Source organism: Sinohyriopsis cumingii, chromosome 5 (assembly GCF_028554795.1).
Source record: "Sinohyriopsis cumingii isolate HCF-2022 chromosome 5, ASM2855479v2, whole genome shotgun sequence".
Classification (NCBI taxonomy): Eukaryota; Metazoa; Mollusca; class Bivalvia; order Unionida; family Unionidae; genus Sinohyriopsis; species Sinohyriopsis cumingii.
Genome location: NC_142965.1, coordinates 36,783,107 through 36,808,803, shown reverse-complemented (window position 1 = coordinate 36,808,803; position 25,697 = coordinate 36,783,107). Strand labels below are relative to the sequence as shown.

The 25,697-nt window shown below is 33.1% G+C and overlaps 1 protein-coding gene across 2 annotated transcripts; it reads right to left on the bottom strand.

The window, feature by feature from the left end:
• On the bottom strand, window positions 1–20,977 carry LOC149798945 (uncharacterized). 2 transcript variants are annotated; one of them, XM_089957866.1, is made up of 3 exons: window positions 20,408–20,977; window positions 14,351–14,494; window positions 1–1,961 (listed from the first exon to the last, which is right to left on the bottom strand). In XM_089957866.1, the coding sequence occupies exons 1-3, from the start codon at window positions 20,724–20,726 to the stop codon at window positions 1,912–1,914; spliced, it is 513 nt and encodes a 170-aa protein (XP_089813992.1). In that variant the 5' UTR covers window positions 20,727–20,977; the 3' UTR covers window positions 1–1,911. The 2 variants fall into 2 exon arrangements, with proteins under 2 accessions (XP_089813992.1, XP_089813991.1); XM_089957865.1 differs by lacking the exon at window positions 1–1,961 and adding an exon at window positions 12,000–13,533.
• Between the last annotated feature and the right edge of the window lie 4,720 nt (window positions 20,978–25,697).

Below are 25,697 nucleotides of genomic sequence, written 5' to 3'. Positions count from 1 at the left end.
CTCACATTTGCTGTTGACGTTGCGACTAATCACGTTCATTCGTTGCTTATTTGAAAGTACCATTTGTACTAAATAAACTAGTCCACATAGATTACTTTATCATCTCTACTTTCAAACAGATATATTAGCTTCTTATGTTCATCCACAAATAAATCTAATAAGCAAAAACCTAAATCGTCTAATACACGAGTGTCCATGGTTTGTTAACAAAATATCTCTAATTTACTATACCATTTTTAGATGCACTTGTCATGCAGTATAAAGGTGCTCAGTATCGTCAAATACTGCACAATCCTGACAATGTAAAGTTAACAAAGAAACAAATGAGCATATAATAGAACCTGTTCCTTGGTTACGAACCTTTAATTTAGTGAAAACCTAATGTCACCAGCCTTCTTTTCCTCCAATGGAATGCTGATGACATGAACGTGGAAGTATTTTATTGAAAATGAAAACATAAAAAAGGTAGATGTATTGCCTAACCTTTTGATGGACATTACAGTTCATATCACTGGTCATTAGATAGGTCAACAATTTAAGCCAGTGACTATAAAAAAACAGCTACAAACCAGGGCACATTATATTTCGCTGTCTGGCATATGATACATATGGGTCACCACAGTGTAAAAGAAGTGGGACAGTTAGAATCCAACGATATAAAATATAATATTGTCAAAGTCTATATTCCTATCGTCATGGACGAGATTGTTTAGAATCAACCAGTCATTTGTAGAATACCCTGTTTTATATAAAGTAGAAGATTTAAAGGGAGAGAATATTTCACAAAGTAAAGTTACCTCTATGTGCCAAATAAGACATTTTAGGAGTTGATAGTTTTAAAAATTAAAATGACGAAACAAAATAACGCTACAAATATGTGCTAGTAAAATGTAAAGAAAATAATGCTTATTTTAATAGTTAAGAACTAGAAAAAATATTGTGCCACTGAAATATTATGGAATTAGGTTCTGCAAACAGAGCTAGATTCGCCAGTTTTGATCGGAGTTTTAGAAAAGGGTGTACGATGGTATTTTAATTAGTACTATATACAGTTACCAAACCTAATAATGAATAAAAATGGATTGAAGGTAGGGTTCATGACACAACTGATATTTTAGGAAAGCATTTAGCTCATAACAAAACATTACAGTAAATTGTTTGGTTGAAAACAATAAAATTTACTCCACATAGTAACATATTTACACCAATAAGAAGAAATTTACACACTGATCTCTCAAATGTGATAAAGGATTCTTTCAAAAAGTAATAGCCCATATTCACGCACAAAATAATAATAATACGTGTTTCTATCTGGAATAGAATATATTATGGATCCATCAAAAGATCACCCGTATGAATCAGAAAAATAGGTTTGATTGCCATGATCACCGGCAACTGAGAAACATTTCTGTAACCATCGCTGTAATTCATTCAGACGTGGACTTGTATCATCCCTGTAGACCGCCGACGAGTACTCTCGCCCGCAAAGATGTGAGATTTTACGTAATTACGTAATTACAGGCACACATTAAAGCTTTTCAAGGTTTGTCGCTATACATTGTGATTAAGTGGTGATGACGTCAATATTGTTTCAACCCTTCATGAACGTTTCAGTGTGTACACTTAAAAGTAAATACTAATTTATATTGGGGAAGTTGTAAGAATAAAATACCAGACGTGCTATGTAATCAGTAGGCGTTGTTATCCCGACTACGGCGATAGGATAATTAATCTAATAAAATATATTGCGTCTGCAAGAACGCAATTAGTTCATGCATAGAGTCACTGAAGGACCTGCGACCGATTTGAAAGTACATAAATTTGGTCTTGCTACGTATGAGTGCCGATTTCCTAGTGGGTTTTATGGTCAGTCTAGAACGGTTTTCTTTGAATCCGACAACTGTGTTTTTTTTAGCTCACAAAGCGGTGATTTCTTATCCAAGCCTTACTGGAAAACTGAGCTGAAGAAAGAAAGAAAAAAACATTGTTTCTCATACACCCGTGCGACCGCAAATAACAGGGAACAATTATGTGAATACAAATTTAAACTATATTTATCTAACAATACATTGATTAGGACAATTAGCATTTTCCAGCTAATACATATATTTATATGTTCTTAGTTGCTACTATGTAAACTGTCCAATCTAAGAAATTACAGTAATTTTCGTGTATTTAATCCTGGTTTTACCTTTTACTTTTCCAAGCTATCATAAATGTATTTATATTGCATGTAAATAGTTCTTGAATAGAGTTCCTGAATTTACATCTAAACATTTTAAAGCCAGAATATGTATTGTTTTCATTACAAGAAATTACAGTATATGGTGCTAAGTCTGAAAATGATCCAATGAAGTCAGTACCTTAAAGACTAAATAGTTTAGTATATGGAGTCCTATTTCAACCTACACGCGAGCTGCAATAAGTACTAGTTTTTGTTAGTACACTGTAAATTCATCGATAGTTTTTCCTCTCATTTGTGAAAATAAACAAGAGCGTCAGTCGTTTCTCGGACTTCATCAAATATGCTGCTGAATTCTTGTTTTTATTCGTTAAGGTCATGCCAGGCCATAGCATTTCAACAAGGTCATACTCGGTTGAACGATATTTCCAATGCAGACCAGTCGTCTCCCAAACTGATAAAGAAAACATTTAAATCTAAGTCGAGTGATAAATTGTTGTTTGGTTGATATGGTCAGAAGAGATGAATTAGTCCTGATCAGGTCTTGAAGTCGCTACTTTTCATCCGCTGGTTCTGAATGACAACCATTAAATTCTCCCCGCCCATCCCTCAATTCCTTTTTCTTCAGCGGTTTTAGCCACCGTTTAAAAACAAAAATCCCTGATGTGAAAGTAAGTCGAGATTAGCCACCGTTTAAAATGAGAAAACCCTGATACGAGAGTAAGTCGAGTTTTAGTATTGACACCTTCAGAGATCATTCAAGATCGAAGGAAAACAAATCTTCCTCCGCCTAGTGTATCAGTTGTTACCAAAGACATTCACTTGAAGAGCGCTCCATGATAAACCACATATCACCGTAAACAAGAAATGAGTGAAACTATTGTAAATTGATGTCACATTAGAATAAAGTTTGATCATGTATGTAGCATATTGTTATGAAAGGCCATAAAGAATCAATAATGACGCAACGTGGCGAAGACATTGTTTAACAAACTTAATACTTCCGATGGAAAAGTGTATGCATGATATCAATTAAACCAAGTTGTTAAATACTGGGTCTGGTATTAAAGGTCCAGCTCATGTAAGAAGGATCTGACATGGCACCATATTTAAATTCACAAATATTGAAAATCCATTGTTGTCCTGGACAACCAGCAATCAGCCAGGAAAATCTGGTTGTGAAGCAGATTTGTCTGGATGCCCGATACTATTGATGTTTTTTTTTTGATCCCTATTGTAGTGTGTTCAACAATACAGATGCATCCGGATGATCATTTGATCTTATATTCATTAAGCATTTTCAGCATGAAACTCCATCGTGTGCTTCCAAACTCTTACTTAAAGATAATCCATAATTTCAGACCGAGTTAGATTAGGTCAGAGCCTTGTTAACCATTAATCGGAATACGCCAAAGGTTTTCTTAATTCAGGTTTGTATATGATTTATCAGTATGCTTGTTAAGCCATAGATCGATGTTTCATGCCATGTACAACATAACATAACCCAAACTCATGATACAAAGAATTATTCTAATCTCAAATGACCAAACAAGTATTCGTGAGAATATTTCGAGAATTCCTTATGTTAAGAAAAAGGGGGTCCATGTCTCAAAGTAATCAACGCTACTATACTGTCTCGTGAATATTGTACGTTATGAAGTCTGTTTTCAAGTAATTCACTAATTTCCAGTGACTGAAATCTTCGCTATATTCCTGAGATTTCCCCATTTTATACTATATCAATTCCATCGATATATTTCCGAGGTGGACCTTGACTGAAAGCAACGAGGTATTCCATTTGGTTTACCGGCAGTGAACACTATTGGTTTACTCTGATCGTACCCTTCGTCTTGCCATATAATTCTACCTTGGTACTGTTGAATAGCGATTTATTTCATATCGGTTCCAGTTCGACATCTTGCTCAAATTAATTTCTACTTTTCAGAGGCAATACACCCATTTTATCGTTGACTGAATTATTTCTTTAAAAATGCTTTCTTATAGAAAATGATTGCATTTATGTTTTTTTTTTTTTTTTTTTTTTTTGTAATAGAATTGTTGTAAATTCGTTTTTCTCTGTATTTTAATATGCAGTCGTAAACTCGTTAATTCCTTGCTTGCTTCCTTCCTTCATTCATTCATTCAGTCAGTCAATCGGTCATTCAGAGAGCGTTGTTGTACAAATCTATATTTGGTTCTAGCAATGCAAAACCTGCCAATCAGGTATATATCCTCGCTCAGATTGCACATGTAAGCTTTACCCGCAACGTAGTTCGCCATCAAAAAGGAAAGGCTGTTGGTCATTCCCTTCTCACAGTAAAATAAAAATGAAAATTTTTCACATGTCTAAAGGTATGTTGGTTATTTATGTTTTATCTGTGTTAATTCTTAAGTGCGCGATAATATTTCCGTAATTATTATTTATGTTGCATATCGTATTTTTATTATTCATTGTTTGCTTTGAATATTACTGACGATAATTAAAACCCGTGTGTTATATATTCCAAATGGCGAATAAAATCTCCCAGTTCATTCATTCATTTCATATTTAATGCACCGTTCAAAAAACTTCAAATTGTAACTTGACGTTGTTTTGTAAGGCAGTTTGACATTGGTGTCAAATGACTGATGGTCCTTTCCCTCTCATTTTAAAATTTTACTCGCCATCTGCGCAGATTAAATCAACTTCTCTGAACAGTCAGTTTTGACCTACCAGCAGCTGCCTCGCTTGGCGCTCAGCATTAAGAGGTTAGTGTTAGGATTAGTCGGCTTGGTGTTAGGACAATGTGTCTGGGTGGGACTTCATGCTTCATAAATGCGGCATGATGCCCCAGTGCTAGACATCAATATGAACTCACACTGCAGACATCTTAGCTATATGACTGAAGAATTGTAAACCAAAACACACACACACGTTTTGACCTAATATTAACAACCGCAGGACTTTGGGACATGACCAGTGGGGTAGATGAGGACACGCTGCACGTGCATTGATGTATTTTTTAGTGAGGACTATTTCAAAGGTAGATAGTCATAATAACACACACTTGTGGAAACATATGTACATGATATTCTGGAGTAGTACACAGTGGGTTTTTATTTGTGCATACATCAATGTATGGGAATAAAATGATAATCGATTGTGAAAAAGAGAAAAATATATTTGCACATTAAAATGTTCTGCCCAAAGTCTCTCTGCCTTGTACACAGCATAGACACTGTCTCACTGCATGACGAGTTCATGAGTAAGGTGGTATGCCCTTAAGGCATGTCACTTCCAGGTGCAAAACAGTAAATTAGAATATATGTATACATCTGTACGAGGCCAGTCTAACCTGCTAGGAAGTAAGCTCTTCACACGTTTATAATTCACATTTTTCGGTCATTTTTGATGTAGACGACGAGGAATAAAAATGTTAGTCTATGCAAAAACTCCAATTTTCTTGTGTAGTCATGTACACTGGTTAGACGACCACTGTAGTATTGGAACTTTGCTACATTTAATTGACCTTTAGAAAACGTGCAAAACTAGCTATAATATGATTGAAAACGAGCTGTAACACGTTTTCTACATGTTTAGACATAAAACAAAAATAATGCTTAGTATAAGTCTGTTCACCAAGAAAGACAAAGTCCAAGAACGATAAAAACCAATGTCAGTCATCTCTTACAATGAACCAAATAACAGGTTATGATTTGCTGAATGCCAGTGGTGACTTAATAACATCATGGTTACATGGAATACAATAATATCTTTGAGAGAAAGCATCCTAATATAGAAACCCCTAATTCCAGATTCTAGTTTTATTTAATTACCAATGCAGTATATGAAATTCTGCTCCGTAGTTTCAAAACATTTTAGGCAAAAAAACAAAATTTGTGTAAAAAGTCCTATCAGTTAAAAATATGGTTAAAATACTAGAACTTTCATAATTTCTACATGTACCTTATTTGTACTTGGATTTGAGGGACGCACGTTAAGTATGATATCTGAAATGATCATGAATGTTTCTAAACTTTGAGTTTCAGCTTTAAATAAAGCTTTGAGAACACAAGCCCATGTTTCATGATATGAAAGGTTTTGACGGTTCAAACATGTCGCTTTTAATCGTATCTGTGCATACTAGCTTTAACAACGCGTAATGAGGTTTGAATGGTGATGCATTGAATAAAGGATGCATTTCATTTGAAAGGCAATACAATGGATAAAGGTATATTTCATTTGAATGGTGATGCAATGAATCAAGGGTACATTTCATTTGAATGGTGATGCATTTAATAAGGAATACATTTCATTTGAATGATGATGCAATAAATAAAGGATACACTCCATTTGAATGGGTACATTTCATTTGAATGGTGATGCGATGAATAAATGGTACATTTCATTTGAATGGTTATGCATTGAAAAAAGGGTACATTTCATTTGAATGGTTATGCATTGAAAAGAGGGTATATTTCATTTGAATTATGATGCATTGAAAAAGGGTATATTTCATTCGAATGGTAATGAAATGAATAAATGGTACATTTCATTTGAATGGTGATGCAATGAATAAAGGGTACATTTCATCTGAATTATGATGCATTGAAAAAGGGTACATTTAATTTGAATGGTGATGCAGTGAATAAAGGGTACATTTCATTTGAATGGTAATGAAATGAATAAAGGGTACAATCCATTTGAATTACGATGCATTAAATAATGGGTACATTTCATTTGAATGGTAATGCATTGAATAAAGGGTACTTTTTATTTGAATGTTAATGTACCTAATCAAGCATAATTTTCACAATCTATTGAATCAAGCTTACTTTTCGCGATATATTTGATCAACGGTTCCACAATATACTGAATCAAGCTTACTTTTCACGCTATCTTGAATCAACCTTATTTTTCACGATATATTGAATCAAGGTTTTCACAATATACCGATTCAAGCTTACTTTTCACGATATATTGAATCAAGCTTACCTTTCACGATATATCCAATCAAGCTTACCTTTCACGATATATTCAATCAAGCTTACTTTTCACAATATATGAAATCAAGGTTTTCACAATAAATGGAATCAAGGTTTTCACAATATGTTGAATCTAGCTTACTTTTCATTTAAATGGTGGTGTATTGAATTGATCATACTTTTTTGTTTGAATGGTGGTGTATTGAATCAGGTATACGTTTAATAATAAACTATATTTTAATAATAATAATCATAATTCTTGCGTTTGGAATTTTTCCTTACAGGTACATGTGGTGACCATTTCCAAAAGTTAAACAGTGAAAAGATTCGTGTACACTTTACGTGTGTCAGCTATTTCGCTGTACCAATGTGAAAATTAGTGTACACTTTAGGTGCGTCGGATATTACGCTATAACATTATACAAATTCGTGTACACTTTATGTGTGTCAGCCATTCAGCTGTAACAGTGCACACCTTTGTGCGTTCACTATTTGTAACATGGCTAAGAATAAGAAACCGATATTATGTATTTAGTATTACACACATGTAATAACTCCTAACGCTGTCTAAAATGACGCCAGTGGCGTCGTCAAGACAACAACGTAATATCACATGCCTAAAATTTATTTTACCAGACTGCTTCGCAATTTTATGAAGACAAAAAAAATTAGCATTTCAGTCACTTGATAAACGGAGTTTTATCTTTATGCTGATTCAACCGGAATTTATCAAATTCGCTGAATAAATTCCATTTTTCGTTCGCCAATGATCGCAAGGATAGACGTTGTTAAACTCACAAGATAACTCCCATTCGGAACGAGAATGCGCGTTCGATCTGCTGTATACTGACTATCTTGCCTTTAAGTTTTACTGTCTAGAAACTGCTATTTCTACGTAAGTTCACTATATTGACTAACGTACACGTAAAGAAACGAATGAATCCGAAGGGAAACTTTTATCCTTCTTCATTTATCTGACGAAATCACAGGACCGAACCAGCAACGGCCACGCCTACTCAGTCATTAGCATACTATTTTGGTTAAAACCTAAGGTGGTTGTTGTTTGGGGTGGGGATTCGGTGGGAGTTTTATGTGAAAATTCTATCATTATATGAAAGGGGAGTTTGCAGTTAGTGTGAAACATTTCATTCAAATTGAATACGAATGGTGAAGTTGTTATGACTACAATTTATAATAGATAGTAAAAATTATTCAAGTTTCTAAACCATTAAGTCAGACAACCATAAGAAAGACACAGTAGCTCATTTAAGAGAGTATAGGATTTGTAATCAAAGGGTAGCGGATTCAATACCCTTTCAGACCAACCCAGGTCGGCTGCATCTGTGTATCTTTGAAAAAGGTACTTAGTTTTGCTGTTTCCTGAATATGATAAAGTCAAAAATGTGTTATAAATCCAGAAAACAGACAATCTTAACAAATAGTTACGTAATGGTTCATATACTGCCTGGAATAAGGATAATTTATTATTAGTCCTTCGGAATTTTCATTAATAAACAATTGTTATGTATATTTGATTTAATTTTATCTGATTTAATATATATATATTTATTTCAATTTAATGGTTTGTCAGTTTTAAGTTTTTATTTTTATTTTTCATTGCATGATATTGTAATGTAAATTTATTCACTAGAGATGATGCTTTGTTTTAGAAAATAGTATGACCTTGACTGTTAGTTTATAAACAACAGGTGTTGATCTAAATCCTGACCTTGTTTCAGAATTTGTAACAACCTTCGTAAACAAGTTCTATTTTATTTTAAAATGATTGGCTGTTTCCAAGGTCACGATGGGACCTTGTCTTTAATATATAAACAATTTGTTTTATATTTTATTTCTTAGAGTAAAATGATTGGTTTTTGTCAGGGTCACACTGAGTAAACGTGAGCTGTAACGAGTACTTGCTTCTATAGACTTCCAAAGATGATCACGTGACCCTTGTTTACGTTTTAGAAAGCCCATATAACCTATGTTTTGGAGAATTAATCTAGTAGAAGTTGGGCCGTTAAACTGTTCGTTGTATGTTGTGCTGTTTGGAGTTCTTTCAAATTACTTGGTTTGGAGTTATTTCAAATTACTTGGATATATTTCTGGAAAATAGGTGAACTCATGTAATATTTTGGAACAAGGACAGTTTTTTTAAATAAACATTTATTCAGCTATCAGAAACCGGAGTGATTATTCCTTTTTCTACAAGCAAATGTAGACTTCAACACTACATATTGTAGCATACGTCCTCGTCTTCCATCTTGGATTCTTCGTCGGGATTCGAATGTAAAAATCAGTAGAACATTTTGTTATTAAGACAACTAAAATTTTGTTCTCGAATTATTTGTAGATCATTTTTGGATTTGAATCTACAAAACCGTAAGTTCATATTTTTTATATTTTTTTTACAGAATTTTTCCATGGAAATAAATTATTGTATTTTTAAAAGCTTGTCGTTTTCATTCTTTCTTGTGTTACTGTTTATTCGAGCCTTTACAAGTGACATAAGACAAATGACTGACAACATGTTTCCGGGTGTTATATATGAATAGTTTCTATATTCGCCCATTGTGCCGCAACCTTTCGTTTATCTTTAGTATGAGTACATTATGTGCTCATTTTCTCCGTTAACTTTACATTGTCAGAATAGTGCAGTATTTTGCGATGCTACACGGATTAATACTGCACGACATGCGTGTCTAAAAATAGTATAGTTTATTAGGAACCACCTGGTAAACAAACAAAGTGCTCTTATTTAGTACACACTTTAACGTTTGGTTTATTAGATTTGTTTGTGGATGAACTAAACAAGTTCTTTGGTTCATTTGACAGTAGAAATGATTAAGTACGAGTTCACTTAGTCACAAATGAAACTTTTAAACAAACAAACGAATGATCGTGATATTAGTAATGTCAACAACAAACATAAGAGACGCAGTGACTGAAAATACTATTATGATCATTTAAACAGTTATTAAGTAGAAATATGTGCTATGACTTGTGCTATTTCGGTTCTATACAAATGCACAGAAAAGCATATTAAGGCCAGGGGTTATCACACATCTATCAGAGACGTACCATTTTACAAGTCAGTCAAAACACTAAATTCGAGAAAAGATGCAACTCAAGGTTTTTATAGGAAACTATGTCGATAAGCCAAGACGACGAAAAGGTTTTATTTCCCCTGGCTTTGCAGTTTTCATCGTTTATCTATTTTGATATTTTGTTGGACTAGTGATATAAGACATACACTGTATAATACAGGTCATAGCTGGGGTCCCTCCAACAGCCAGCATGTAAGTGACAGGGCATAAACATGTCTTCTTTAGAATGGTAATAAATATACTTACATTTATGCATCTTGAATTTCCTCAAAATAAACTTTCTTACTTCTGCAAATCTGAATGACATGACCCATGTCGTGGAAAACATGATCTGTAATTTCAAGTACATTTTCAAACTTATATCACATTCTTTTTGCTGTACTGAATTGATCCAATAAATCCAGTCCATCATCATAAGCAGAAAAGCAGAATTGAGTTAGATCAAAAGAAAAACAAAATCTATTCATTCCAGACCATCTACAAATAAAGCTTGTTTCAATGCTTATTCATTCAAAATATGACTAAATTTTCATTTTAAGTAGAGCAAAACGAGAATTTCTTTAAAACGGTTGTAGAGCGCGTGACGAAGTTCAGAAGTCGCTGGGCGATGCTATGTATGCATTAATATTGTCGACGTGTATTGATGAATCTACTGGTGTATATTTATTTTGACATACAGCATAAATTCAATTACTTTCTTTATTGTAGTGTATTCCTTTATTATTAATCCAAAATGCAGGGAAACAATATGAGTATTTAATAAAAATGTTACTGCATTTTTATGGAAAAATATTAGATCGTTTTTTAGTAATAATAATTCACTTCCATGGTCGTGCAGTATTACTCAGAAAAAAAACTCGTTCATATTTTTCCATACAAATACAGTCATCTATAATGACTGTACGCGTCTTAACGGGTGAGAACATGGCCGAAATTCTGTCTTGAGTATGTATACTTCAAAAAAGTCGCCAGTAAGGAGGTATGGTCTTTTGGTTTGAATTGCATGATATAAGTGTGTATTTTGCACACCTTGGTTAGAGTTATGATAATACTATTTACCACATATCTATTCTCTAGGGCAGTGTTTTCCAAACTCATAACATTCGCGTACCCGTTTGGGATATCGGTCTTATCGGCGTACCCCTACTCCTAGTGCCGTAGTGGGTTTTTTAGTGCAAATTTTAGTGATTTATTTTCTGCAGCGTATCTTCTGAAACTCTTTAGCGTACAACCGGTTTTTGAGTACCACATTTTGGGAAACACTACTCTAAAGTATTATGATCAAAACAATTAAAAGTGAATTTTCTGTGAATACATTTTTTTAAAAAAAGTCTACGTTCAAGTAAAACATAATAGCTCTTTTCATATTAAAATTTTCCATATTAAAACCAAAGACGTTGTACGTTTAACATAATAGTTCCAATGTATTGGAACAATTATTATATGAACTATTTTACGGAGGTGTAAATAGCGGTATTTCGGTCAGCTTGCTTTTCTATATTGTTTATAATGTGATAATCTCGAAGTCAATCCAACAATACACGTTTGATATTGACAGAGGTAATGCAGACAAGCGCAGTTAAATGTGGGAAAGGTTGCGTTAAAAAGAGTAGATGGTTGTTTGTCCGTACCCTAGCTTCCATATCTAGCATTTTGTGAGCCTATAAAATGTGAATTTGTCAATAGAACAAACAACTTTAGCCTAATTAAAGAAGTGCTTTGCTAAAATCATAAGAACCATGTGCAAATTATCCTCTTTACTGCCGAAGTAGTTATCCTCATTTAACGCAACACATCCTTTAATGCAAACGTTTCAAGATATCGTGAAAATTATATCAGCTGAGAAACTTTGTGATGGTGGAAAACTTCAAGTGCTGTTAACTTTAGGACAAATTTTATATGGCTATAGTCAATGCCTTTTCCGTATTATATTGATATATTCCAAGTCTTTTCCATATTATATTGGTATAATCCAAGTCTTTTCCATATTATATTGGTATAATCCAAGTCTTCTCCATATTATACTGGTATAATCCAAGTCTTCTCCATATTATATTGGTATAATCCAAGTCTTCTCCATATTATATTGATATATTGATATATTCCATGTTTTCTCCATATTATATTGATATATTCCATGTCTTCTATATATTATATTGATATATTGATATATTCCATGTTTTCTCCATATTATATTGATATATTCCATGTATTCTATATATTATACTGATATATTGATATATTCCATGTTTTCTCCATATTATATTGATATATTCCATGTATTCTATATATTATATTGATATATCCCGTGTCTTCTCCATATTATATTGATATATTCCATGTCTTCTCCATATTATATTGATATATTCCATGTCTTCTATATATTATGTTGATATATTCCATGTCTTCTATATATTATATTGATATATTCTATGTCTTCTCCATATTATGTTGATATATTCCATGTATTCTATATATTATATTGATATATTCTATGTCTTCTCCATATTATGTTGATATATTCCATGTATTCTATATATTATATTGATATATTCCATGTCTTCTCCATATTATATTGATATATTCTATGTCTTCTCCATGTTATGTTGATATATTCCATGTCTTCTATATATTAATTTTATATATTCCATGTCTTCTCCATATTATGTTGATATATTCCATGTCTTCTATATATTCATTTTATATATTCCATGTCTTCTCCATATTATATTGATATATTCCATGTTTTCTCCATATTATATTTATATATCCCGTGCCTTCTCCATGCTATATTGATATATTCTATGTCTTCTCCATGTTATATTGATATATTCTATGTCTTCTCCATGTTATGTCGATATATTCCATGTCTTCTATATATTAATTTTATATATTCCATGTCTTCTCCATATTATATTGATATATTCCATGTCTTCTCCATATTATATTTATATAACCCATGTCTTCTCCATTTAATTTTATATAGTCTATGCCATCTGCATAATATTTTGGCAATGATAATTGTCGTCTGCTCTTAAGTTTGCATACCTATGTTATACAGCCAGTTCCGTAGTTTTGCTTTCCTTTTTCCATTGGGACAGTTCCATAACCGATAACCGTCAAGCAATGATAAGAAAGCACCATATATGGCACAGAATAATCCCCATGGAACAGAAAGCGCGAAATTCTCGTCAGGCAATTCCCTTATGAAGAACACTGACATTAACTTGTAGTAGGATTTAGCACCAATTAAAATGGCAAAAATGGCTATGCAGCCTGAAAGTAATAATAATAATAATAATAATAATAATAATAATAATAATAACAGTGATGTTAACAATGATAGTGTCAATAAATAGGATAACTATAATGGAAAACTAAATGATCAGAAAAAAAGCGTTGGAAACAATACTATCTCGTCTTGCCAAGAGCTGGTTCTTTCAGACGTAGACCATTCAACCAACCAAAGATCGGGGTTAACGAAAAAGCTTGTACCGCGGTATTTCTAATTAAACTGCGTTACATACCTTGGTATACCGCTAGTGCATAAGTGTGTGTGTGTGTGTGTGTGTGTGTGTGTGTGTGTGTGTGTGGTTTTAATGTATCTTTAACAATATGAGTCATATCGCTACAATGTCGGCTGTGTGGCAGTTTATTGTAATGGCTAAGCATTGGGGTATCAAGATGCAGACATGTGACTTCACATCCCACCCAGTCACATTATCTTGACATCTGGCTGACCATTCCTAACACCAGTCAACTTCTTAATGCTGAGCGCCAAGAGAGACAGCAGCTAGTACCAGTTTTATGTCTTGGGTATATATCCTGGAAATTGGGAGACCTTCTGTGACATACAATTCAACTTGTCGAATAGGGTTTCTGTTAGTTCGGCTTCAATACTTAGAATGCTAGTGTATTGAAATCAGACTGAAGAAAACCATTGAGTACTTCAACCGTGTATGTACAACGACACGCAGTGAGGAGACTTTTCCGTAGAAATCATTGAAAATGCCACATGTAAAACTTACGAAGTTTCTCGCATATTTACTGAAATGGAAGAGAAGCTACGACTTATAAGGTCCGATCACAATACCTGTCATCAATGAAGAAAGAGCCGCTGCTGCAAGCATACTGTCATTCAAGTAGCCTGGTTGATCTAGAATCATGATGACCGCAACAGCAACTCCGGACATCACAAGGGCACTTACGTATGGGTATCGGCTCAAATGCACATCATCTGTCAAAGATACCAGCCACATTGTGGAACATAAACATCCTAGAAAGATTTAATGCGTACCAACAAAATGTCATTGCTATTACTATAACAACACCAACAACAAAACAACAACTACTACTACTATTACTACTACTACTATTAATAATAATAATAGTAACCTAATGTTAACTTTCCACAATAAGAAAAAACATATTTCAATAGAAAAAGAAAACAAGAAATTTACTAACCTCTGAAGTATAAGACAATAATCAAATAGTTTTTCTCTATTTTGTCTTCATTCTATTTAACACAAAATGTCTACCTCTCTATAAATAACGTTTGATTACAAAACCTAACGTCATTATTAAAATCCATTGCCAAATGCTTCATTGCTTTCAGATTACAACGTGTAAAGTAATTATTAATATCCTTTGTCATATGTTTCATTGCTTTCAAATTACAATGTGTAAAGTAATTATTAATATCCTTTGTCACATGTTTCATTTCTTTCAGATTACAACGTGTAAAATAATTATAAATATCCTGTCACATGTTTCATCGCTTTCAGATTACAACGTGTAAAGTAAGTATTAATATCCTTTGTCACATGTTTCATTGCTTTCAGATTACAACGTGTGAAGTAATTATTAATATCCTTTGTCACATGTTTCATTGCTTTCAGATTACAACGTGTAAAGTAAGTATTAATATATTTTGTCACATGTTTCATTGCTTTCAGATTACAACGTGTGAAGTAATTATTAATATCCTTTGTCACTTGTTTAATTGCTTTCAGATTACAACGTATAATTATTAATACCCTTTGTCACATGTTTCATTGCTTTCTAAATAAAAGGTCAAAGAACATTATTAACAGAACAGAACTAAACTTTTATTAATATAAATAAATATCAACCACACAAAGGTGACATATGAGAATGCCACAACTACTACAATATTGTGGCGACATCACGAACATATGGAGAAACAAATCACATCAGAAGTCAACATTTACAATCATACCCAGATTAAACATTCAGACATAGTGTGAGATCATTTGGGTCCATAAATGTAACATTATTGTGGTTTAGCACAATGTCTCTCATGGAGTATACAAAAGTTGTTAGAGAGAAAAATATTATACCTTTGTGAACTATGGAAAATTTACGCATCTACAGATATCACAAAGTGTATGATATTATGTTCATTATTACAGCAACAAATGTGACAAGATGGTGGAGAATTTTGCGATCATTGGTGGCAAAAAAGGTTTGTAGTTTTCCAAAAAATGATTTGCGGTAATATAACGGTTTTTGAAGCTTACCTCTTTCTTTGCGAAATTTGGGACAAATACACAAATACCAGTATTCGTCCCTGATGTCATTTTTATCACAATCATTACATTTTCGTTCTTCAAACGGTGTATTGTCCCAACGACCGATCTCAACGGAGAGTCAGTAGAAGTAATGAACTTTATCAATGGCAAACATTGATTAAGAAAGTAACACAAGTAAGCTGTTTTCCATCTTCAGGTCTTCTTTTAAACAATGGTAAAATTTCCCTTGGAAATTAAAGCTACCGACGATTGCCATTCCTGTATATAGAGGTGTTTTAAAGTTTATGTTATCATGCGTTTTGTTCCTTTCCGATTATTGATACATTCGTAATATAGGCTGTCAGGTCTCCCAAAAGTTATCAGAGTGTTCTTTATGCTATTCATCCATTTATAAGTATTAGCGTTAACATTGGCATTATATATAAAAAAGTATTTGATACAAGATTATAGAGAGTTTATTCCATTTAACATTGATAATGGACATCCAAAAAACATCCTATTATTCTTGATCTGATAATTATATTAATAGTTCAAAGTTCTGAATAAAGCATGTACGTACTAGTACTTTTCCTCAGCTTTATATTTCTTAAAATTTAGGTATGCAAATTTTCAATAATTGTAATACTTTCAAATCCTCAAACTTCACATCCATATAGTAAAATGGATAATACAGTATGATCGAAAGATGCAATTGTAGGTCTAAGGAAAGACTGAAGTATCTTCTGTTTCGGCAAAGTAGATGCAGGGCCTTTCTAGATTGATCAACGTTGTATTTAATAGACTTAACAAACCTTCAATTTAAAAAAAATAACATACGCGTATTTAAATTCAGCACAAATATCTGTTTGGTTATCGTCAGTTGTAAATCTATATCAATCATCTTTTCGTGTATCAAGAATGAAAATCTTTGTCTTTGTAAAAGAAAATATAATTTTCATAGCTTTGAGTGTTCATTAAACACATTTAAATTATGTTGGAAAGATTTTTCATCAGTGCCAAAAATAACAGTGTCAGTAGCATAAAAATTTAAGGCAGAAGGAACATATAGTGAACAGAGAAATCTAATTGCATACTAGTGAACTCATTTTCTTACAGATATTTTATAAGTCATTTAGTTACATGATAAATATAATTGGCGAATGATTTTCACCCTGCCTCACACCCTTACTACACTGAAAGAAAGCGGAATGCTCTCCAGCATAAATGACACAAGATTTGATTTTATGATGCATATTATATATCTTTCTAAACATTTTCCCATCGGCATTCTTGTATACTAGTTTCGTTGATAGCCCGATCCTCCTAACATTGCTACTAAAATCAATAAAAGCACAAAATAAAAAGTACAAAATAATTTATTTTTGAAAGTTTTAAAAAATTTAGTAAAGCGTGAAGACAAAACATATGAATAAGCTGATCTGAATCCGGCTTGATTTTCTTTAAGGAACAACGTTAAAAATAGAAACGTCTGAAGTCTTTTTCCAAGAAAACGTTTACTAAAGCAGCTCAAGATCGTGATTGTGCTATAATTATCAGGTGAGCTTGTGTTCACTTTTCCCTTATATATTGGTCTGATTATTCCTTCAAACCAAGCGTCAGGGATCAGGCCAGTGTCAAATATTTACAAAATCGTTTAATACGTTGTCGTTCGAGTGTGTTTTTGTTGTTCTTAAGATTTTTAATACAAAAGATAATTTCTGACCAAGTAATTTCATAATTAAGAATTGCATCGTTGTCATCTATATTTATTTCACCTTCTGAACAATTTTTATCAATTGTTTTATCGCTATTTTTCTTTAAAATCATATAATTCTTCGAGGTTAATATTATTTTCGCCGCCCCCTTTTCTATCTTATTTTGTAATTTCCAATAATCCCTTGTTTTTTTGGTTTGTTTTTGTAATTTATTTTTTTTGCGTTAAACAGTTTTCTCTGTTTATTTAAAAGTTCATTGGTTCTTTGTGTATATTTTATTTGCATTCACTAGGATTGTTCTATTTGTATGCGTTCGTTTTGTTATGTATTTTTCGTTCTATGTGATACTTTCTGGGGGTCTTTTGTCATTTTATTTCGAACTGTTATTTTTATAACAAATGTGATTACTATTTAAAACAAAACATATCGTAGCAGAATCGTTAAATAATGAGGCGATCGATGAGTACGGCGCGTTGATATAAATTTTATCGATACATTCTATACTATTTTGTACATCCGGGTCTCCTTTGGTATTTACAGATTAAAAGGCGTAAAGCCACTATTATTATCATTTGCCATATGCTTCGTTGCTTTCAGAATACAATGTCTAAAAACCGTTATTAGTATCTCTTACCACATGCTTCGTTGCTTTCAGACTAAACCCATTATTAATATTATTTGTCACGTGCTTCACTGCTTTCAGAATGCAATGTCTGAAACCCTTATTAATATCCCTTGCCATATGCTTCACTGTTTTCAGATTGCAATATCCTGAAGTCATTATTAAAATCCCCTGATACATGTTTCATTGCTTACAGATTACTTGACATGAAATAATTATTAATATCCCTTGTCATATGCTTTATTGCTTTCAGACTACAATGTCTAAAGCCATTATTAATATCCCTTGTCACGTGTCTTATTGTTTTCAGAATACAGTGTCCTGAAGTAATTACTAATATCCCTTGGTACATGTTTCATTGCTTACAGATTACTTGACGTAATGTAATTATTAATATCCCTTGCCACTTGCTTCATTGCATCCAGACTACGATGTCTAAAGACATTACTGCTATCACTTGTTGCGTGCTTACAGGAGTAATTCTTTTAAAAATAAAATTGCTACCGTTCGATATATAGAATGTCTGACAGTTCGAAGCAAATATTGTTTTTTGTATTTCGGTAATCTAGCGTTGTAGGTCAAATGTCGAGTGATATATACAGTTAGATTTTGAGATTCAATCTTTGTTTCCCCAGAAGTATTCTCCATATCTAAAAGTATGAATTTCTATGATTAAATTACGTTCGTGCATTGACTATCCAATAACACTCTTAATGTCGTCTGGGGGATATTTTTAGATCTCATAATATCCATATGTTACTAAATATTGATACCTTTGACAATTCAGACGAGTTCCGCTTGTCACTAAATAGTGGCCAGATGAGTTCCACATGTCACTAAATATTGATGCCTTTGACAATTCAGACAAGTTCCGCTTGTCTCTAAATATTGATCAGACGAGTTCCATATGTACTAAATACTGATACCTTTGACAATTCATACGAGTTATATATTTCAATAAATACAGATCACACGAGATATATATGTCACTAAAATGATACTTTTGACATATTCAGACGAATTATATATGTCAGTAAATACTGATACATATTAATGCGAGTTGTTAGGTATCATATGTATGGCAGAAGATCTCGAACGGAATTTTCAGAAAGTGAGTGGACGTTTCACTCGTTATGAAGTGTGTAAGTTTGCACTTGTCCATTAATAAAGTATGACTCTAGGGTTTAAACGAAGTCTTTAAAAGTTCCAGTCCACAAAAGCTTAAGTAGTAATATTAAAGTCCATAATAATAACTTTAGATTGATGCCTTTTGATTTCATTCATATATGTTTTCTTGCTGGGTTTTTCATTTATTGAATGTGTTTCTCATGTCATATGTTACACTGGTTTTCCTTCTAGCTTATCCGTAATTTTGCAGTGTTCCTGACTGATATATTTCATTGAGCGCTTGAAGAACTTACTGTTTTCACGAGTAACTGCAACGCTTGTTCATGTGACCTGTTTTTCGGTTATATTTCACTGTTTTGTGCATATTTGTACTGAAAATATAATCAGTAACATAATTCTCCTTTCTAATTCAGGAAAAATAAACAAAACAAATCTTTCTTGAGAGAGAAAAAGCACAATGTGGATTTTGAAACACGATTCCCGGATTAATACGGATTGCTATTCTTACCAATACGCCAAGCTAATGTCAAAATGGAGAATCAAATTTCTTAGTCAAAAATGTATACGTGTAGATGTCTGTCGACCAGAGTGAAAGAAAACACAACTACATTTGGCAATTCGCTCCAATGAATTATCACTTTTAATTTTCTTGAAAAACCCAGCAGTTCATGACCTAGCATAAACTAAATTGAAAAAAAAAACAGATAACGAGATACATATTACGGTAATTTACAATTTGGCGATTAAAATAAAAAACGATTTGTTGGTTAAACCATTCTCATTTTTTAGACTGTTGACTAGAACATTATTGGTGTCATTTCAGTAAGATTAATGAAAGTGTAGTCCAGAGAGAGAGAGAGAGAAAGCCTTGCTCTCGATATTTGTCACAGTGCATCATCGAGACTCTTTGCCAACTTATATTTTCAAATAAATTTACTCACTGAATCAAAAACAGTCGAAAAGGAAAACAAACGTCTTGGTGTGTGTTAGAGCGCTGTGACCAGAAAACTGGTTCACCATTTAATTGTTATTAAGGTCGTTTGGTGATCTTAGTTATTATAATGCAAATAATATTCAGAACTCGGCTGAACCGCTAAGGCTTTAACTGTGTGTTCGGTTACGAACGCCAAAACACACCCTTGTAGTACACTTACCCATGATTCCTTTTAGAAGGACCGTTTTTTCATCGTCTATATGGTTTTCTTTGAAAAATCGATCGGCATTTGTGCAATACGTTTGTCCTTCTGCGCATATGTGAGTGGCGAATATTCCTGACTTCAAACTGATGTTATTTTCTATCATGAACTCCTCAATCTCTGACATCTCAAATATGTGGCCTACATGCAGAAGAAGCTGTGTGCATGTGCTACAGGTCACAAGATTAATTTGCAAATTGTACCATGAATTCAATATACCTCCAAGACTGAGTAAAATAAAGGACACCACGGTCAAAACTCTTACTAACAACAGCATTGAAATTTAAAATATCATTACTTCGATAAATCCCACGTTTACTGGTTGCAAATTATACTGTTAGTACAGTGGTACACTTCCACATCATAGAGAGCTCCATACATAGATAATCGTTGGCGCGAGTTTGTGTACCTTGTCCCTTGAAGCGGTGTCATTTAATTACTTCCTTAAATATATCGTCTGCACGAAAGGACGCTCTTGTTCCTTTTCTGACTTTATGTGCCTCATTTCTAATAGATCTGTTCAGGATTTATCCATCAAGTGCTGGCAAAATGTTTTAAGTTGTTATTGATTACATACTTGTCCACCAGATGTTCATCAATATTGACTTTCAATACATCCAAATATGATATATACTGTATAATGTATTGTACAAATAATACATCGAGTACTAGTGTTAAGATTACATTTCCTCCTGTTTTATCATGATAAATAAATAAATAAATAATAAACAAGACATTTAAGAACTGATGCATTTACCGGTATATAACTAAGTACACCTTTGTAAAATTGATTATAAAATTTATGGTATTCTTCATTCTCCATTGACGTTCACTTTTCTATTTGTTTCAAAGAAATGCATATCATAAAGCTGCGAACAGTTTTAAATAATTGAATGTCTTATATAGTAGGAATAAGAATGTACCAAGGCAATGCAGACAAATTTGTCTATGTTCATTTCATGAAGTTAAGTCTATATACAAAAGGTTAGATTCATTTATCAATCAATCAATTAATCCAAATATTCATGTAGGTACGTACGTACATAGTTAGGTATGTATGCATCTCTAATTTCTTTCTGTTTCTGAAACATCCATGCATCCGTCAATACATACACGTAAGGGAGCCGTGTTGGACTAAATTCAAATGAACTAGGGTTTTATACCGGACAGAATCAGAACCGGTCGGCTGCCTAGCCTTTTCACTGGGAAAGACACTTATCTTCCGTTTCTTCGATATGATATAGCTTGTACTGTGTGTGAAGTGTCCTCATAAGCTAACCAACATAATGCACATACATGCATACATACATACATACATACATACATACATATATACATGCATACATACATGCATACATGCATACACACATAGTTGATATAGGAGTAAAATGAACCATAATTAAATTAAAAGTAGCACGATAATTTGATATAAATAAAAATTTAATGGAGAAATGACGAGAAATTAAAATTCAAGCTCCTTAAATAAATCAACTAATTTAAATCACTAGACTAGTCAGACTCGATGATATTGTTTCATGAAAAAAATAACTAGACTAGTCACACTATGAAGACAATTAGAGAACACAAAATCGTTTATGTTTTACACATAATGAATTAATGACACAAAGTTACACTACATTGACTTGAACAGTTTCAGCAAAGGTGATTGAAACATTTCTTTAATATAAACGAATATGAAAAACGCCATTAGGGCAGCACACCTTTATATTAGATTAGCAAATCAAACAGACATCAGGTATGTATTGATTCATCACACACAGGACGTGAACAATTCTGTTTAATGAAATGTTATAATAGCAACATAAGAAATATATTGTTGTATTTGTTGCAATCACAGTAATTGGACAAGGATTATCTTGAGCACAGATTCACATCGAACTCAGAAAAGATGTGAAATTTGAATAGCGGTACAAATCGGTGAAAGTATCGTTCAAGTTCACAATTTACGCTTTATAAGGATTTTAAGTCAGCATTTACGGGAGACAAATGACCAACCAAATTTCACAGTTTGCCATTACTTTTCCTAACACATACATTCCAGATTTCAGTTATTATTATTATTATTATTTATTATTATTATTATTATTATTATTATTATTATTATTATTATTATTATTATTATTAAGAAGAAGAAGAAGAAGAATGAGAAGAAAAAGAAGAAGAAAAAAGAAAGAAAATAAGCTGATAAAACTGAAAAACAAGTGGATCATGATGATGAATCCCATGTCTAGGTCTCGAAAGAATTTCAAGCGAGAGAGAGAGAGAGAGAGAGAGAGAACCTGCGTATCAAGGGGGTTCAACTCAAAATACGAACATTAGAAAGATTCAAGACGTTTTATATATGGATGTTTCAAATCATTAATGACTTGTATTGAAACGCCTCCTTTGCTCTGCTCTCATTCACCCACAACAGTTAGCCTACGAAAATATATATTAATCTAATACAAACAGGTCATAAGAGCTTGTAGTTTTTACTTTGTTGTAGCCTGTAAACAAAATTATTTGATTTCACTACTTTGTTGAAACTCATTTCAAGTTTAATTGTATATTTCTCAGTCGTATGAGGTGTCCTAGAAGTGTATGTGCGTGCATGTGTGTGTGCGTATATGCATGTGTGTCAGTGTGTGTTAGAGTGCAGCTGAATGTCCTTTATTGTTGCTGTTGTAAACCATGTGGCCTATGAAAAGCATTTGAACTAATTTACACACACACACACACACACACACACACACACACACAAAACACACACACACATACGAGGTATTGTGGGGATCAAATAAGGGATAAGTCTACCTTGTAGGAAACTATGTATATCGTATATTCGTCACTTTGGCGTCCGCATACCTGTGCTCATTTGCCTACAGAATAGACGAAACTCATTAAGTTCTTTCTAAGATTTTTTCTACTTCTGTTACAAAATGCACTCATTATCTGAACTCGGAGTGGGGTGGGGTGAAATCGGCATGCAGCCCATTGCGAGCTTCTTATTTACATTTGTAATTAGAGTTCTTCGCCAGAATGTTTGGAGAGGAATACATGCGAAGAATGTATCTCTCTGTTTTAAACGAATGGATTTTTTTTCATTGCTGTATTATTCTACGGATTTTTCACCTCACAGCTTGAAGATTCTGACGAGACAATTTACACTCTGTATGATTCCGAAGGAGCTGAGAGCAACAATTACCTTTCATCGGCTGACCGCTACGGTGGCCTTAGTGGTTAGAGCGTCCACCTCTGATGTAGAAAGTCACGGGTTCGATCCCCGGCCAATACATACCAAAGACTGATACAACTCGTACTAGCAGGTGCCTCGCGTAGCGCTCAGCATTAATAGGTTAGTGTTAGGATTGGTCGAGCACGTGTCAGGATATTGTGACTGGGTGGAACATGATGCTAAATGACTGCGGCATGATGCCCTATTGCTAGACGTCAATATAAACTGCCACACTGCAGACATCGTAGCGATATAACTGAAAAGTTGTTAAAGCTGCGCTAAAAATCCAAATCTCACACACATCACACACACCTTTCGGATAAGAAGGTATAACCTGTACATCTACCAATCAGCTCTTTGTATGCCTCTGTATCACTAGATGACGTTTGTGATGCAGTTCCAGAGGTAATGTGTTATGTATATTTGATTAAATTATATCTGATTTAGTATCTATTTATTTCAATTTAATTGTTTGTCAGTTTAAAAAAAAATTATTTTTCATTACATGATATTGTAATGTAAATTTATTCACTAGAGATTATATTTTTTGTTTTTAGAAAATAGCTTGACCTAGACTCTTAATTTATAAAGACCAGGCGTTGATCTAAATCCTGACCTTGCTTCAGAATTTGTAGCAACATTCGTAAACAAGTTCTATTTTATTTTAAAATGATTGGTTGTTTCCAACGTCATGATGGGACTTTGTCTTTAAGATATAAACAATTGCATTTTTTTATTTCTGAAAGTAAAATTATTGGTTTTCGTCAGGGTCACACTGGGTAAACGTGATCTGTAACAAGTACTTGCTTCTATAAACTTCCAGAAGATGATCACTTGACCATTGTTTACGTTTTAGAAGGCCCATATAACCCATGTTTTGTAGAATTAATCTCAGTAGAAGCTGGGCTGTTAAACTGTTAGTTGTATGTTGTGCTGTTTGGAGTTATTTCAAATTACTTGGTTTGGAGTTATTTCAAATTACTTGGATTCAAAATAAATAATGCCGTTAGTTTTCTAGAACATACGTGTGCTCGTGTAATATTGTGGAACAAGGACAGTTTTTTTAATAAAAATGTATTCAGCTATCAGAAATCGGAGTGATAATTTTTATTTCTATAAGGAACTTTAGACTTCAACACTACATATTGCAGCATACGTCATAGTCTTCCATCTTGGATTCTTCGTCGGGATTCGAACGTGAAATCAGTGGAACATTTTGTTATTAGGACTACTAAAATTTTATTCTCGCATTATTTTTGGATTATTTTTGATTTGATTCAATAAAACCGTAAGTTTATATTTTTTCATTTTTACAGAATTTTTCCAGGGAAATAAATTATTGTATTTTTCAAAGCTTGTTGTTTTCACTCTTTCTTGTGTTACTGTTTTTTCGAGCCTAAACAAGTGACATGAGAATTGAATCTTAGTAAATGAAACCAAGGTAAACAAGCCCATGATTTGTAGTTACTCTTTTCCAATCCGATTTTAACGTATGGTCGATTGAGTCTATTTAGCAGACAGACTTAAATCTGTTTCATGGAGCCAAATATGGCAGCATTCAGGTTGATAGACCTAAAGCAGCACCCATTGATATTAGAAATATTGATAACAAAGTCCTTTTCTATACATAGTTACCAAGTGCAATGCGATCTGAAGCACTGTTTCATGAATTATAGCAGATGCTAATAAACAAACAGGGAGGAAAAAATGTTCTGGCAATATAAACGTGTATCTCAGGAGCTTCGGTCATTGCGGCTGTTAGATAAGTTCTTCTTTGTGCTTTTGAAGCTTGGTCATCCATTGTAAACGTTGAGCGGGCATAATTTGAATATCAGAAACTGCACCTACGAAGTACGTAGAATGTGTTGATATACAGCTTTGTTGTCATCTGAAATGGCCAGGTGAATTGATTCAAAAAGTGGATTGCCTATGTTGATATACATCTTTGTTTTCAGCTGAAATGTCCAGGTAAACTGATTCAAGAACCCGATTGACTGTGTTGATATAGAGCTT